At 38.5% G+C, this 16863-nt stretch overlaps 1 protein-coding gene across 5 annotated transcripts in view; it reads right to left on the minus strand.

Moving 5' to 3' along the window:
* MAP2K5 (mitogen-activated protein kinase kinase 5) overlaps nucleotides 1–16863 on the minus strand; it is a 242706-nt gene that overhangs the window by 103363 nt on the left and 122480 nt on the right. For all 5 annotated transcript variants that reach the window (XM_069458451.1, XM_069458445.1, XM_069458436.1 and 2 more), the window contains 3 exons: nucleotides 10405–10478; nucleotides 9390–9440; nucleotides 590–661 (listed from right to left, as the gene is read on the minus strand). In XM_069458451.1, the coding sequence (XP_069314552.1) occupies nucleotides 590–661; nucleotides 9390–9440; nucleotides 10405–10478 (197 nt within the window). The remainder of the gene's footprint in view (nucleotides 1–589; nucleotides 662–9389; nucleotides 9441–10404; nucleotides 10479–16863) is intronic.

A 16863-nucleotide genomic window follows, 5' to 3' on the forward strand; every position in this document is an offset into this window, starting at 1 on the left:
AGATATTAAAATTGTGTCAAATACATAAATTCCCTCCCCCTCCTTCCCCTCCATCATATCATACCACCCCTTACCCCACAAACACATATATATTAGAACGAGGTAGCTTTTTTCTTTTTAAACAAACATATAGAATGTATACATCCAAATGAGTAGGGCTGTACCTTTTAAATCACCTTTGGAGGTTATTCCAACAAGGCAAAGAATATTTCTGTAATCTTCTTTTAGAATACAGGTTCTCTACATTTAGTGTGCATAAGGATCCCCCAGGGAACAGGTTAAGAATGCAGACTCTTAGAGATTTGGATTTAATTGCTCTTAGATGGGGTTAGGGAACCTGTATTTTTAACAAGCACTCTAGGTAAGTCCTATACAAGTGATCTATGAGAAACAGCACTTTAGAATAACCTCCAGAGTCAGTTCCCAAGCCATAAAAGGATATAAAAATAAAGACTTTAGAGTCAAACTCCATGTATGTATACATAACACACTGAAGGTTTATTTTATTTTACTTTCAAAATCTTCATTCTTCCTGATTGAGCATATAAGTACAGATATGCACAGAAATGTCTATTTGCAAACAACATACCTCCATGAAAGAGATTCCTAAGCTCCAGACATCAGAATGGATTCCATACTGCTCCCCTGAAATTCTTTCAGGCTGTAAGAAAACAGAATGGAGCTTGTGAGTCGATGTACACTCCTCTAGGAAATACACACACTGAACATGAGCTCGCCTAAGGTGGGGGGCCCCCAACATTTGCACAGAATTTTATGGATAGCAAAACAATTTTACATGTATATGTAAGTATGCATGTATATTATATAGATAATATATAGAAATTATGTAGATATATGTATATATAATCTCACTGAATCCTCGAAAAGTCTCTGTGAGGAAGACTTCATTATCTCTATTTCACAGATAAGAAAACAGAAGCTCAGAGTAGTGAAATAGTTTAGGCAAGGTCCTATGCTAGTGAATGAGAAAAGAATTAAACCCAGGTCTTCTCTCTCCAAATCCAGTGGTCCGAGTTGTGTAGTAAGAAATTAAACAATATTATACAATATTATCACTTACTTGTATTTTGATAGGTGGGTCTGGAACACTAGGGTTTAATTTTTTAACTTTTTATTTGGAAACAATTTTAAACTTACAGGCAAGTTAAAAGAAAAAGACTAGTGCAAAGAACATCTATAATTCCTTCAGCCAGATTCACTTACTATTCCAAATGTTCTTCCATTTATTAGGATTTCTTTTGATATGAACCAAGGAACAGTTTGAAGGGTCCATTTGGTACCCTTAGTCCTCCACTCAAGATGTGTAGGAAATACCTAGTTGAGAAAGCTGCTACATGCACCCTCTGTATTGCAACAGGAATAATTTCATACAGAGAGCAGGTGCTTCCTGACCTATCCCTCCAGGATATGGCATTCAGTATGGTACTTCACGGAAGTCTTTGGAATGAACACACAAACAAATTAATACGAGAAACTGAGGTCTCACAAAGGTGGAATGACTGCTGAAGGTTACAGAGCTAACCATAGCAGGGCTGGGATCATAACCCACACTCCATTATCCAGTGCTAGCTAGTTCAACAGGTACTAGGATGTATTCACATGCACCTAAAATCCTCTAGAATTGTTAAAGAAACAACCAAAGGTAGCCTTACTCCCTGTCCTTTTTTCCTTCCTCTCTCCATTTCTTCATTCCACTGGCTAACGGGTATCAATACACAGCACTTCACTCAGAATACAGAAAAAACAAACACACAAACAAAAGTGGAAGCCATGTACAAAATATTTTGGCAGAACCAACAATGAGATTAGATACATTCATTACATTTGCCTACTGAACTACCAAAACAAATGCAAACTGTAAGCTGCTAATAAAACATAGAAGAATTAAGTTAAATTAAAAAAAGAAAAAAATAGAAAAAGTGATCATGTTAACAGATATTAGGTGGCAAATAAGAGAACTCCTTAAGGATGAGATTCTGACAACTTCTCCTTAGAGAAATTATTCTTGCAATAAGCTAACAAAACAAGATTACTGTTGTGATGCAGTGCTTGAGCAAGAATGCTCAGCAAAAGCAGGTAGCAAGCTCCATGGGTCTATCCTAACAAATTAAGGTGTATAGGGATTGGGAAATGTTTCCAGGCCCCTGGAACTGACTTAGACAAAAGATGAGCCTCAATACATTCTGAATTTATGGAGCCAGAATTTGATGGCCTGAGGCTACACAATTCAAAGCTGTTCTCACACTTAAAGCCAAGGTGGCCTACCCTGTCCTCTCCCCTCAAAAACAAAATGAAACAGAACAAAACGAACCACCAGGTACCACACTGCTGACAGAAGATCTGTGATGGACATTTTGCGGTTAAAAAGCTAAAGCTGGGGTTACTTTCTCACATGACAGCTGTCACCAATGTGGAAAGCTAAATAATAGGAAAAACATGACTCTCATCCAAAGCACTTCTGTGTTGGGGGTTAAGTGACCAGCAAAGAAAAAGAAACAGAAAACCCTGGCCTGTCCTTAGTAAGAACAGTAAAGAATGATGACGATCTAAAAGGCAGAATTTATGGAGGATCTTAAAGGGCAGTGGCTTCAAGCTGGCACTCACACTGCACTCCCTCCAGCTGTCCTCTGTGACTAGGCATTTACCAGGACCCACGTTTAGTTAACTAATCCCAGAACTGTCTCTGTTTACAATACAAGGGTTTACTTATCAAAAAATACCAAGGTACCTCCCTTATCTCTTCTCAAAAAGGAGAGTTTCTGCTCAGAGTTATGCTACTCAGAAAATTAACAAGGCAGGCATAAATATTAATACTTTAGGCTAGTCGCTAGCATGTAATCAAAATACATAACACAAGTGATGGGGATTTTTTTTTAAGTTGGCAGGATCCCTGCGTTGGTAGTACTGCACACTGGTTCAACGGGGCTTTGGTGTCAGATTGCTCCAATTCAGATCTATCATCCAGTTCTCTAATTCTCTCTTTTGCTGTGTCCAATATGCTATCAAATACTGTGAGTTTTTAATTTTAATCTATTAATAGAAGTTTTGTCTGAGATTTTTCAGATTTACTATGTCACTTTTAAAATTTGTGATCTTAAGTCTGTGTGCAACTGTTTCTGCTGCCTGTCCTTGCTACTTACTGGATCTTCATGTTGCTTTGTTTTCTTTTGTCCCTGGGTTTCTTTGACTGCTTGCTAGTTATTGCTCTTGAAAGAAAAATTTTGGAGAAGTTCTCTTGAGGCTTCAGGTGGATATGCCCACCTCAAACCAAGCCCTCAGCAGGAAATGCCTTGTCCAATTCAGGTCTTATATACATATATCCAGCAAAGCTATGTCAGGGCTATAGTCTATGGTCACAACTTTTCCCACTTTTCGTTTTTCTCCTGCTCCTCTGCTTCTCCAAAATGCCTACCCTTCAGCTTTCTGGGACGGGGTAAGGAGGAGCACTACTTTGCCCTCACACTGAGGTGAGCCATTTCGGCTTCCAGCATGGAATGGGGAAGATCTCCTTTGAGACCTTCTGCCTCAGGTGGACCCTGGGGCTTGACCTTTGCCCCTCTGCCTGAGTGTGGGATGGGCAAATGCCCTCAGGAGTAAGCATCCACGGTGCTCCTTCTGCTTTCCTCTCTGTTGCAGGATTTCATTCAAAAATTGTCCTGGGAGTTCCCCATTGTCTTTTTAGCTCTTCAGTGCATTTGAGATGGTTTACGAAAAGCCTTTTAACTAGCATTTTTCAACAGAAAAAGTGATCCAAGTAACCTATCTTGGGCTATTAGCAGAAACTAGAAGCTGGTGTCCTAATTAAATCTTGCCTTTCACTATGTGCCAACTCTGAGACCTTGGGCTAAAGTTATTTCACCTTTGGTTTCCTCATCTTTAAAATGAAGATAATAACAATACACATACCTCATGGGGTTGTGTGAAGATTAAATTCAGTACATGCCACACAGGAATACTCAGTAAATGTCAGGCTCCTTCCAATCATCACCACGACCTTTACTACCACTGCATGAGCATAGCCAATTGAGTTGGAGCATGCAACCTATATAGGTTTCATTCCAGGTGAAAACAACTTCCAAGGATTGGAATAGTCTGGGCAGAAAAAAATGTTCTGGAAATAATAGTAGTCATTTAGATCGACTTTCTGATCCCAAAGGACAAGTATCTGAGTAAGATTTTTTTTAATTTCAAAACTTCAGTTATGCATAATAATGATGTCAAACTTTTTTTTTTTTTTTTTTTTTTTTTTTCCGAGACAGAGTCTCACTTTGTTGCCCGGGCTAGAGTGAGTGCCGTGGCGTCAGCCCAGCTCACAGCAACCTCACACTCCTGGACTTAAGCGATCCTCCTGCCTCAGCCTCCCGAGTAGCTGGGACTACAGGCATGCGCCACCAGGCCCGGCTAATTTTTTGTATATATATATTTTAGTTGTCCATATAATTTCTTTCTATTTTAGTAGAGACGGGGTCTCACTCTTGCTCAGGCTGGTCTCGAACTCCTGACCTCGAGCGATCCACCCGCCTCGGCCTCCCAGAGTGCTAGGATTACAGGCGTGAGCCACCGCGCCCGGCCGATGTCAAACTTTTATATGTGATTTTTAAAAACTATAATAAATCACTAGGAGTGAATATTTGGTTAAAGTTTTAGGGACTTTTATCTTAAAAACAGAATACAATTTTTAGTAATTAGAATTTCTGAGAAATGGTTTAATTTAATATAAGCCCCAAGCTTATGGACCCCCTTTGTTTCATAATCCTTCTGGATGAAATCCTTTTAAAATGTAGTTGAAAATTTTTCATGCTTTGGATGAAAGTGTCTACTGAACCTAATTATTTGTCCCTCTGACACTTCACTTTACAGGTCTTGGTGTCCTCATTTGGTCAACAAGGATGTTGGATCAAGATGACTTTACAAGTCTCCTACAAGTTCCACTGCTTAATGTGTACATAAGTTGTTTGCTTTATTTTTGAAGACAGGGTCTCACTCTGTTGCTGGGGCTAGAGTGCAGTGGTGTCAACATAGCTCACTGCAACCGCAAACTCCTGGGCTCAAGCAATCCTCCCGCCTCAGCCTCCTGAGAGGCTGGGATTATAGGCACCCACCACCACAGCTGGCTAATGCTTTTATTTTTTTGGTAGAGACACGGGTCTCGCTATTGCCCAGGCTGGTCTCCAACTCCTGGGCTCAAGTGATCCTCCCGCCCTGGCCTCCCAAAATGCTAGGATTACAGGCGTGAGCCACTGTACTTGGCTCAGTTTTGATTTTGGTTTTGGTTTTAATCACTGAGGATGTTACAGAAGACTTCCTGTCTTTTTCCTAATTATTTTTCTTGTATCTTACACTTCAGGTTATGAAGAATAAAGTGAGATTGTTTACAAATACAGAGCTATTTCCTTTGGCTTTCTTTTCTTTTCTTTTCTTTTTTTTTTGTTTTTTGAGACAGAGTCTCACTTTGTTGCCCAGGCTAGAGTGAGTGCCGTGGCGTCAGCCTAGCTCACAGCAACCTCAAACTCCTGAGCTCAAGGGATCCTCCTGTCTCAGCCTCCCGAGTAGTTGGGACTACAGGCATGCACCACCATGCCCGGCTAATTTTTTCTCTATATATTTTTAGCTGTCCATATAATTTCTTTCTATTTTTTTAGTAGAGATGGGGTCTCGCTCTTGCTCAGGCTGGTCTCGAACTCCTGAGCTCAAACGATCCGCCCACCTCGGCCTCCCAGAGTGCTAGGATTACAGGCGTGAGCCACCGCGCCCGGCCTATTTTCTTTTCAATATTTGGGTGGCCTAGCTGGCTGTATTTGAGTAATTTGGGGCCTTCTATACCTCATAATACAGGTAAGATTCTTAATACAAAAAGTTAAGTGCTCTGCTTTTAATTAGTGAACAAGACACTTTTAAAATGCAGCTTTCATGAACTAATTAATCTATTTGGCACTGTGTGAGGGACTGAAATACAGAATGAGCAGAATAAATCCTGCCCCTGTGAAGTTCACAATCTAGATTAGGAAAGACACATAAATAATATGGATATAAACAGAAGCACAGCAATAATGACTTTAGTCTATGGAGGCAGATCACTTAGGTTTGAGTCCTGACTCTGTCACCTATTAACTGTGTGAACTTAGGTAAGTCATTTAACTTCTCTTGCCTCAGTTTCCTCACCTATGAAATGAGAGTAATATATTGCCTACTTCATAGTGTTGTGAGGATTTAAAGAGTTAATATGTGTAAGAGCTTAGAAGAGTGATTGGCACATAATGCTAATTGTTACCTATTATTATTATTATTGATGTTATTATCACTGTACAGAAGTATGCATAAGTATAAAGTGAGGGAAGATGTAAAATGAGGGCATTACATCAGATGTCCTCAAATTATATATTCCCATAATCTATTATTTGTCTTTTTCCCCACCTCCCCATGCCCACCCATGCTATTTCTGAGCCTTTGCTTATCCCTCCACAGTGATCTCTCTCTTCTATAAGAGCCCTTTTCACATACTGTTTAAATCATCAAATTTGTGCACTGTATGCTTTCCTATTTTCTAAATATATGCTTAGTCCAAATTAAATCTTTATTATGTCACACATAATGCTGCTATATATAATGTCATGTTTCCTATTTTACTCAGTCTTATCTAGATTATAGAGTAATTCCATTATACCTGACTAACAGCATGGAAAGTGCTCAGTAAATACTGTTTGATTAATTGAAGGTACTCCATTTCAGATACAGTTTTCACTGGCATAGACCAGGGGCTGGCAAACTTTTTCTGTAAAGGGCCAGACAGTAAATACATTTTACTTTGTGGGCCATATGGTCTCTGCTGCAACAGTCACAACGACTCAACTCTGCCACTATAGTGCTAAAGCAGCCATGCACAAAATATAAACAAATGGGCACAGCCAAGTTCCAATAAAACTTTATTTACAAAAATAGGCAGTAAGCTAAATTTGGCCTGAAAGCTGTAGTTCACTGATAGTTGTCATAGTTCCTCATGTATAACTCAAATTTATAAAACAGACCAGCTAAAAACAAGAACCAGTTGTGGTTATGAAAAAAAAAAAAGCCCAGGACTAATACCCATACTAGAATAATATACGCTATTTCCATTTTTCCCACCCACAACATTTGATTTCACACCATCTAGGTTAAGTACTTGGACAACAAGAGCCTCCTACTGACTTTTAAGCAAAGGTCTCACTCTCAGGCGATCACTATTCCTTTCCCAGGTATCTTATGCTTTTTACAGCTTGAACCATAAAGTTGATGACTAGAATTCACTTACCCAAGAAGCAAAGTAATTTTAGCTTTGCCAATCTGAGCTAATGTTTCATAATTTTAATCCTCACATTTTCAATTAATAGATGGATGCATCACATTCATACATAAACAAAAAGGAAAAAAGTAATTTCTTTAATGTGTACCTGGGAAAGACAACTGTAATCTGGATTTGTACATTCAAATATAATGCAATTTAATTATTAGAGCAATTTAAAGCTAATTAAAAACATGCTGGGTAGTTGAGAAGTTGTTTCATTTATAGTTTTTTGGTTTTTTTTTAAATCACAATGTTTCATATTCTTTCAAAGACTGAAACTATAGCATTCAGCAAGGCATTGTTAACTATAAAAGTGGCTCACCAATCTCTTCTAACCTGGTCGATAGAGCAAGGAGGGAGATTAAGTTTTATAAAACTACATTCTAAGCAACATAGCAAGACTCTGTCTCTACAAAAAAAAATAGAAAAATTAGCAAGGCATGGTGGTGCATGCTTGTAGTCCCAGCTACTCAGGACATTGAGGCAGAAGGATAATTTGAGCCCAGGAGTTTGAGGTTGCAGTGAACTGTGATGACACCACTGCACTCCAGCCCAAGCAACAGAACAAAATCCTGTCTCAAAAACAAACAAACAAACAAAACCCACCAAAAAACCCAAACAAGAGATATGATGACTTCAGAGGTTGATCTACTTTTTCTCACATTACCTCAAAAAAATAAGAATGTATAAATTAAAAAAAATTAATGGAAGACAAAAATTAACTATTCTGAGATTTGAATGAAAACAAAATGCTTTGTATTTTTCTGAGAGTAAGATTTAGGGTTCTATCCTTAAATCTTTTAATCAAGATAACGTATGAACAAAGATTACTGAAATTAAACAATGTTAGTATGAACAGTTCTGTTCATACTAACTTTGTTTAATTTCATGATACATAAACAAAGGCTACTAGAAGTAAAAGGGACTACCCTAAGAGATCTAGAGCCCTCAGGATAAAAATTAACCCTAAGATGTTAAAACAAGACGAAACTTTGCTCCAAAAATGGTAGCAGATATGCTTCTGTTTTGGCTTTCTGCTTCCCTTTCTCTCTCTCTCTCTTTTTTCTTTCTTTTTTTTTTTTGAGACAGGGTCTCACTCCATTACCCAAGCTACTAGAGTGCAGAGGCACAATCATAGCTCACTACAACCTCAAACTCCTGGGCTCAAATGATCCTCTTGCCTCAGCCTCCTGTATAGCTGGGACTACAGGTATGCACCACCACATTCAGCTAATTTTTCTATTTTTTGTAGAGATGGAGTCTTGGCTCTTGCTCAGGCTGGTCTTGGACTGCTGGCCTCAAGCAATCCTCCTGCCTTGGTCTCCCAAAGCACTAGGATTATAGGCATGAGCCACCTCACCTGGTCTTCCCTCCCACTTTTAAAGTGATTGTGGAAACCAATAAACTAAAGCATTTTTATGGACACAAATAACTTCCTTTACTCAAAAGGTAAGAAAAAGAGGTCAAAGCCACGTCCACATTGGTCTCTGAGATAACTCTATGCTTCTAATTTTTATTCTTGGTAAATTTATTTCAGTGAAACTAAATAAGTTATCTTACAATAGGCATGAATTCAACAACTAAACAAAATATAGAGGTACAAGTGCTAAGGAATTGCCCATAAATAAAATTTGGCTATATCTATAATTTAATTTTGATCTAGTGACAAAACGTTTTTATTCCTGGGAAAAATAACCAATCTTATTGACTGATATTTTGGTATACTTGAGGGTTAATTAAATAAGCAATGTAGAAATGCAGCCAATATGCTATAAGGTGCAATTTTTCTGTAGGATTAAACTTCAAAACTCAGAAATTTCATACTTGAACGAACCAGTTAAGTCAACAAAGTCAGATAAGTTAATAGCTCCTATATAAACCTTAACGTCTTTTAGAAAGACTTAAAAACCAAATCATGACTGGATTGACTTTGTAATTTATATCTTCTAGGCTAAAGCTGTGGAATTAATTCAAGAATTATACATTACCAAGTACATAAAGATAAAGATGTTGGTTTTAAATGTTATTTTTGCATAAGTTTACTTACCGCCATATAAGCATTTGTTCCAACATACGTCTTGGCTATAGAATTCACCAGCTATGAGACAAAACAGTCTGTTAGAACAATATAAAGATAATGTGGAAATAAAATGGGCAATTATTCCTCATTTAACCTACAATCATCATTCCTATAAATCAACTAAAAATTATGTAAAAGGGAGCAAATTTATCTACAAAGGCATTAAAAATGATTAAATCTCTCTTTTCTTTTGAATGTGATTTCCAATTTAAACAAGCACAACATTACAGTTTATAGCAGATAACCTTAAACAATTCACTTAAGCAGGATGCTTATCGCTTTAGTACCCCAAACCCGCCTGATATAAAAAGTCAATTTGAAGTAGAATTTGAACACACTCATTTTTTAGTCAGATGGCGCAAGATGTGGATGAAGCCCCATGCATTACTAGAATGAAATGAACACTAAATACGCTGGAGGGATAACAGACTTTGACAACTCATAATACAACGATGACCTTCGCTTTGGTCTTCGTGTTTGGCTGGGAGTAAAGGTGGCTGCAATTCAAATCAACATCACAGCACGCTCATGGGTCACTATCACTGGAGTTCTCAGGGGAGGCCCAAAATGGAAATTAATTAAAATTTGTGCTGCACATTGTAATGGCCCTCCACCATTGTTGCTCCCAATATTAATTTTTATTGTGGGCCAGTCGGGCTCCCCAGGCACAGCTCCCACTCTGCCCTCCCTTTTGTCTGGCCAAAACGCTTTCATATCAAAGCTGCATATCAATGAAGTTTGCTATTTGTAAGTAGTAATTACAATATCAGCAGTTTTTACTGTCATTAAACAATGAACAATCATATTCTGATGAAGGAAACTCGCTCAGAGATTAAAAATGAATAACACAATCCCAGCCGAGGAAAAGATACAGAGTTTCTGTTTGTCTGGCGGCTAGGTGATTTTTCAATCCAGAGTGTAGATTGAAAATAAAAAGTGGTTGGTGCAGAGAGGAGAACACATTGGGAGGAAACAGACCTACCTGAGTGCTAACTCCAAAATCACATAGCTTCACCTGTCCTCTTGTGTTTACTAGCATATTGGAGGGCTTCACATCTAAAAAGGGACCAGAAAAGTCCACGTAACTAATTCCATCTCTACAGCGCTTGTTTTTAAAAAGCATACACGCACACCATGCCACATTGCAGAAATGACATCATCTGCTCAACCCGAAATTCTAATCACAAATTTAATGCAAACCATTTTATCTGGAGGCAAAATGTAAGGTCCTAACTCCTCTACTTCCAACCGATTCAGTTTTCTATAGAAGCAAGGGTTTATTTTAAGTGAAAGTCAAATCAAATCCTGGCTTATAACAACAGTAAATACACCCATTGTCCTATTCCTAGCCTTTCAGGAAAAGTAGATAGGTAAGAAAATGTAATCTTCTTGCAAAGAATTTGCACAAAAGGATTAGCTTTGCTTTATATGTGTAACCATCAAGCTAGCCCTGCCATCTAAGAAGTAGTAAGGCCAAAGGGAAGTCAACAAGGTTAAAAAAAAAATCATTGCTATGTTGCCGGTAACAGGTCATATCCGAACGAAACAATGAGAAAATGAATGCAGTATTGCTATTTCCTATGTTTTATGTGACAAATACTACTTCAGATAATACTCAGAAATTGATCTAAAAGATGTCTGTATGTGTGTGCATGCATGCACTTATCAGTCTTTGTTTCATTTATCCTTCTCTTTCTTACATCATTTTTGACTGCTGTTAGTTAACAAAAGAATTGACATAGCTTTCACCAAAGCAGTCAGTAGCTAAATAACAACACAAAGGGTTTCTGTGAAGCATCATCAGTGACAACAATGAGTCTTTTCAGGAATTCAGGGAGCCCCCAGAAACCATCCAAGCAGGACAAGAGCACACCACTTTTGATGGTACAGAGCAGCACCTGCTTCAGTGCTTCATCTTTAAGGGCAAAAGTGGTTCTAGAACAGACAACTGGTTATATTTAATACAGCATATAACCTTAGCCACCTTCAAACTGAACAAGAGACTCAATTTTTTGACGTAATGTTTAAAAAATAATCTGCAAATGAGTTAATGTCCCCCTGGCCTTCCATCCTGCAAAAGAGCACCCCAACAAAGTGTCTTGCCAAGAGCAGACACTTATTTCAAATTTCAAGTCCAAATACAGTAATTTACAATTATTGAACCCTGTGACAGGCAATGTGCTAGGCACGTTCTCAAACATTAGCTCACTTAGTGTTGTCTGACTGATTGAACTTGAATGTAAACTCCATGAAGGCAGGGACTTTGTCTCTTTTATTGATTATTGTATTCCTAGTCCCTGGAAGAATGCCAGGCGTATAGTAGGTGCTTAATAAATATCTGTCGAATCACTAAGTGAACAGATGAATGGAAACCATGAGCACATATATTTTATGTTGATGACTCTGTTTCAGTGATGAGGGGTAAACCATAGAACATGTCCTTGTGCCATGTCCTTTAGATAACACACACTATAACGTCTGTTGGGGTGGGGGTGGTTCTCTGTTTGAATAAAAATTGGTATGCCCAGGTAGCTATAAGCTCTTTTACCAATTATTCAGTCTCTCAACCTCCAGTTTTCCCCGAATTGCAATATACTTCTTATACCACCATCACATTAAACCTTAAATATACCACTTTCACTCCATCACTTCTCTCCTTAAAGAGGAAGTTAAATATTCCCTGACATGCCCCCCCCCCCACATCACAATGTGAACTCCTTAAGAATAGGGCTGTGCTTTCCAGCGTGCTCCAGCAGTCAGCACAACACAGCATAGACAGCCACACCAGACGCTGTATAATAAACGTTTGCTGAACTGAAACAAATGTTAGAGTCTACATAGCCTGGTCTTATTTTCCAAATCTAATTCTCACGATAGGCCCTCAACTTTGAGTACTTTTCTTTTGGGCAATCTGTTCTTTTATATAATATATTGATACCCTAAAGCATTCTTAAGCCACCACATCAGATGGAAACAGGTAATGAACAAATATTATGAGCTCCTGGAAGAAGGGGCTGCCTGGAAATAATGAGGTACACTAAACACAGCAAATCTTTAGTTTGAATCAGACACACACTTGACTTAAGTGGATCAAGAGAGAGAGAAAGAATAAAACAACACTGCTAGACTACATTCTAAGAGGCAGAATGTAAATAAGAACCTGACTGCATTTTCCAGCTTTCTAACATCTTTTTAACATACATGTAAGCCTACTGTATGACTTTTGCACATTTATCTCTCAGCCTAGTTTTTTTTAAAACTAGTTTTTAGGAGCACTTTATGTATGAAAGTACTAGACAATCCAGCCATCCTCAAACCAACCTTTGTGTTCCAATCAGATAGTTTTAATCACTATCTCAAAAAAAATACCATCATTAAGCCTTTGCCCATTTATTTTATCAACTTCCTCCCACCCCCAGATTTAGAAATGCTTCCTCTGTATTTTCTGACTACCTGAATCCTGTCCATTCCTCATCTCAAGTACCTGCTTCCCTACTGCCCACACTATTCAGGCCATCAAAGTCATTACTTCCTTCGAATTGCTATAGCATCTGTTGTCTATATCATTTGTCTGGGATGCTGCATATGATACCTTATTTATTTTAGAGACAGGGTCTTGCTGTGTTGCCCAGGCTGGACTCAAATTCCTAGGCTCAAGTGGTCCTCCCACCTCAGCCTCCCGAGTAGTTGGTATTATAGGTGTGTGCCGCTGTGCCAGGCTTTTATGACACTTTCTATTAGTAGTTTCTTACTATATTTGCTGTTACAGGTATCATCAACCCAAGAAATGAATTCACAGGGTAGGAATACACTTTACATTTAATACATCTTTGTATGTATCCTTTCCAAGCATAGTATCTTGCTCACTGGTTGATGGCTTTTTAAATAATATATTAAATTTGCTAATATAAATGCCTCCTTCCCCAGCAATATCTTGAGACATAATTTGAACATAACAGACCCCTTTAAACAAAGTCAATGGATTCAAGCTAGGAGACAGAAGACCTGGGTTTTAGTCTCTTTCTGATCCTGTCACAAACTTGGCACATGACTTTGGACTTGGCATGTGATGTTTTAGTTTCCACCTCTGTAGGGAGATAATAATATAATAGTGACAATCCTAAAGAACTGTAAGGATCAGGTGAGATAATGAATGTAAAATTGCTTTTTAAACTGTCAAACATTCTATAAATGTAAGGCATTATTATTATCAACTAATAAACGACCAAGCTACAAAAAGTGATATATTTCATTATATTTAGGAAATAATTTCTATTGCTATTGTAGCAATTTAAGCTGTGAGTAAAAGTCTAGCTGAAAAAAAAAATAATTTCCAAAACACAGGAAGTAGAAACGTGAAGCCGATTTAACGTTTATGAGGAAACATTTTTGCCTGGCCATATGTACTCATTCTTGACAAGGCTACTGAGCTGGTTTCCCTATTTTTATACTTGTTCTGCTATAGTCCGTGTTCAACACAGCAGCTAACACGATCCTTTTAAAGCCTAAATCAGACCACATCCCTTCTTTGCCTAAAACCTCCAAGGGCTTGCAAACTCAGTACAAATGTTAAGTCTTCCCATGGTCTCTAAGGTACTCATAAGCTCCCCCTCCACCCCCCACCCTCTGTGGTCTCATCCTTACCACTCCTCTCCCTGCCCACTGCTTCAGCTCACTGGCCTCCTTGCCAGGCACGTTCCTGCTTTGTAGTTCCATGTTCCTGGAACCCTCTGCTCCCACGTACTGTATACACATGGCTTGCTCATTCACTTCCTTTAGGTTTCTGCTCTAATGTTACCTTTTTAAGAGAAGGCTTCCCCAACCACCCAGTATGAAATAGCAATACCCTCCTTCCCAGAGACTCCCTTTCCCTATCCCCCTTCTTCAATGTTCTTCTAAACATTTAGTATCACCAACACACTGTATCTCTACATATAAATCTGTTAATTCTTGGTCCTCCTCTCTTAAAGGGAAGTTCCATGAATGCACATTTGATCTGTTTTGTTCACTACTATATTTAGAATGGTGTTTAGTACATACAGGAAACAGTATTTGTTGAACAAATGGTGAATGAATGATGTCTCTACTAAATAGATGGGCTAACATGCTCACCCACAAAAGCATAAATTTGACCTGAGAAAGAGCTGCATCTTTTCCCATTTAATGGAATACACTTGAGAATGAATGAATTTTTTTCTTTCTCTCTCTCTTTTCTTTTCTTTCTTTTTCTTTCTGAGACAGAGTCTTGCTCTGTCACCCCGAAGTGCAGTGGTATGATCACAGCTCACTACAGCCTCAGACTCCTGGGCTCAAGCAATACTCCTGCCTCAGCCTCCTGAGTCACTAGCACTACAGGCACATGCCACCACACCCAGCTAATTTTTAAATTTTTTGTAAAGATGGGGGATCTCACTGTGATGCCCAGGCTCTTCTCAAATTCTTGGCCTCAAGCAATCCTCCTGCCTTGGCCTTCCAAATTGTTGGGATTCCTGGTGTGAACCACACCACGCCTGATCCTCCCACCTCAGCTTCCCAACTAGCTGGGACTACAGGCACGCACTATCATACTTACCTAATTTTTAATTTTTTTTTTTTTTTTTGTAGAGATAGGGTCTCACTATGTTGCCCAGGCTGGTCTTGAACTCCTGGTCTCAAGCACCTTGACCTCCCAAAGTGCTGAGATTACAGGTATGAGGCACCACACATGGCCCACAGTCATTTAAAAATACTCCTTCAGCAAATATTTACTGATGTCTTACCAAGTGCCAGAGATGGCACTTACTAGATGCTGTGGAGAGACACATGAGTAAGACTCTGTCGCTGGCCTCTGGGAGCATGCAGACCAAGGAGTTGTTGATATATTCTTTGACCAAAAATACTGCTCATGAGATTTCAGGATAACAATGTTGCTTATGTATATTCTTAAGGGGATTTTTCCTTCTGAACAATTGGCTTGTTTCTTATAATAAAGACAATGAGAGCTATGCAACACCTGGCTGTGCATTTAAAAAATAAAGCTTTTTAGGTTCTATCCCAGATCTACCGAATCAGAAACCAGTCCAATACAGCACGGTATGCAGGCCAGCATTTAGAAAAGACCAACATAATCCACTGCATTTCCCTCTCATTTAACTTCTAAAAAGTTCAGAGTATCTGAAGAGAAATATCTTCTTTTGTTTCACTTTACTTTTTGAAATCAATTTTTATTCATTTTAAAAAAACCAATTACAAACATTTTGAATGTACAATTTGATGAGTCTAACAAAACTACACATCATGTAATCAAACCACAATCAAAATAGGGAACATCTGCATCACTCCCCAAAATTTGCTGTGTCCCTTTACAGTCAACTCGACCCTGACCGCTAGCCTGTGTAACGACTGAGTGCTTTCTGTCATTAAAGATTAGTTACAGTTTGCCTTTTCTCATACATCGTAAACCCCACAATATGTTGTTATTATTTGTGCTTTAAAATCTGATGATTAGTGTCTGGAAAGTGTATCTCTATATCATTATACTTAAAACAAGTGTCTTGCAAACACTGTGGCATTGGGTCTGGCTCTTTAAAATAGTTTGACATTTATGCTTTTAATTGGGGTATTTAGATCATTTACATTTAACTTTACTTATTTATTTATGAATGAATGAATGACACAGTCTCACTCTGTTGTCCTGAGTAGAGCGCAGTGATTATCTTAGTAGCTCACTGCAACCTCAAACTCCTAGGTTCAAGTGATCCTCCTGCCTCAGCCTCCTGAGTAGCTGGGAGGGACTACCGGTGCATGCCACTATGCCCCGTTAATTTTTTCTGTTTTTTGTAGAGATGGGGTCTCACTCTTGCTCAGGCTAGTCTCGAACTCCTAATCTCAAGTGATCCTCCTATCTCGGCCTCCCAGAGCACTAGGATTATAGGTGTGAGCCATTGCGCCTGGCCCCTTTCTTCTTCTTTTCCTGCCTTCTTTTGGGTTAATTGGGCTGTTTTGTTTTTGTTTTTGTTTTGTTTTAGCATTCCACTAATCTCTACTACTGGCTTCTAAGCCAGCGATTGGCAATCTTTTTCTGTAACGGGCCATAAGGTAAATATATCGGGCTTTTGGAGCCACAAGGTTTTTGTTGCAACTACTCAAATTCTGCCACTGTAGTTCAAAAGCAACCATAGGCCACATGTAAATGAATGGGCATGGTTGTGCTTCAATACAATTTTGTTTATAAAAACAGACAAAGCTCCAAATTTGAGCCATGGGCTTAAGTTTGCCAGCCTGTTTGAAGCTTTATGCTTTTTAATGGCTGTTCTAGAATTTATAACATGCTGCTTTAACTTCTTATAGTCTACCTTCAAGTAATACTATGGCATTTCATTTATAATGTATGATTACAATAATATTATTTCCATTTTCTTCCCTTCATCTTCTGTGCTGTTGTCATATATTTTTCCCCTAT

Source organism: Eulemur rufifrons, chromosome 2, assembly GCF_041146395.1.
Source record: "Eulemur rufifrons isolate Redbay chromosome 2, OSU_ERuf_1, whole genome shotgun sequence".
Lineage (NCBI taxonomy): Eukaryota > Metazoa > Chordata > Mammalia > Primates > Lemuridae > Eulemur > Eulemur rufifrons.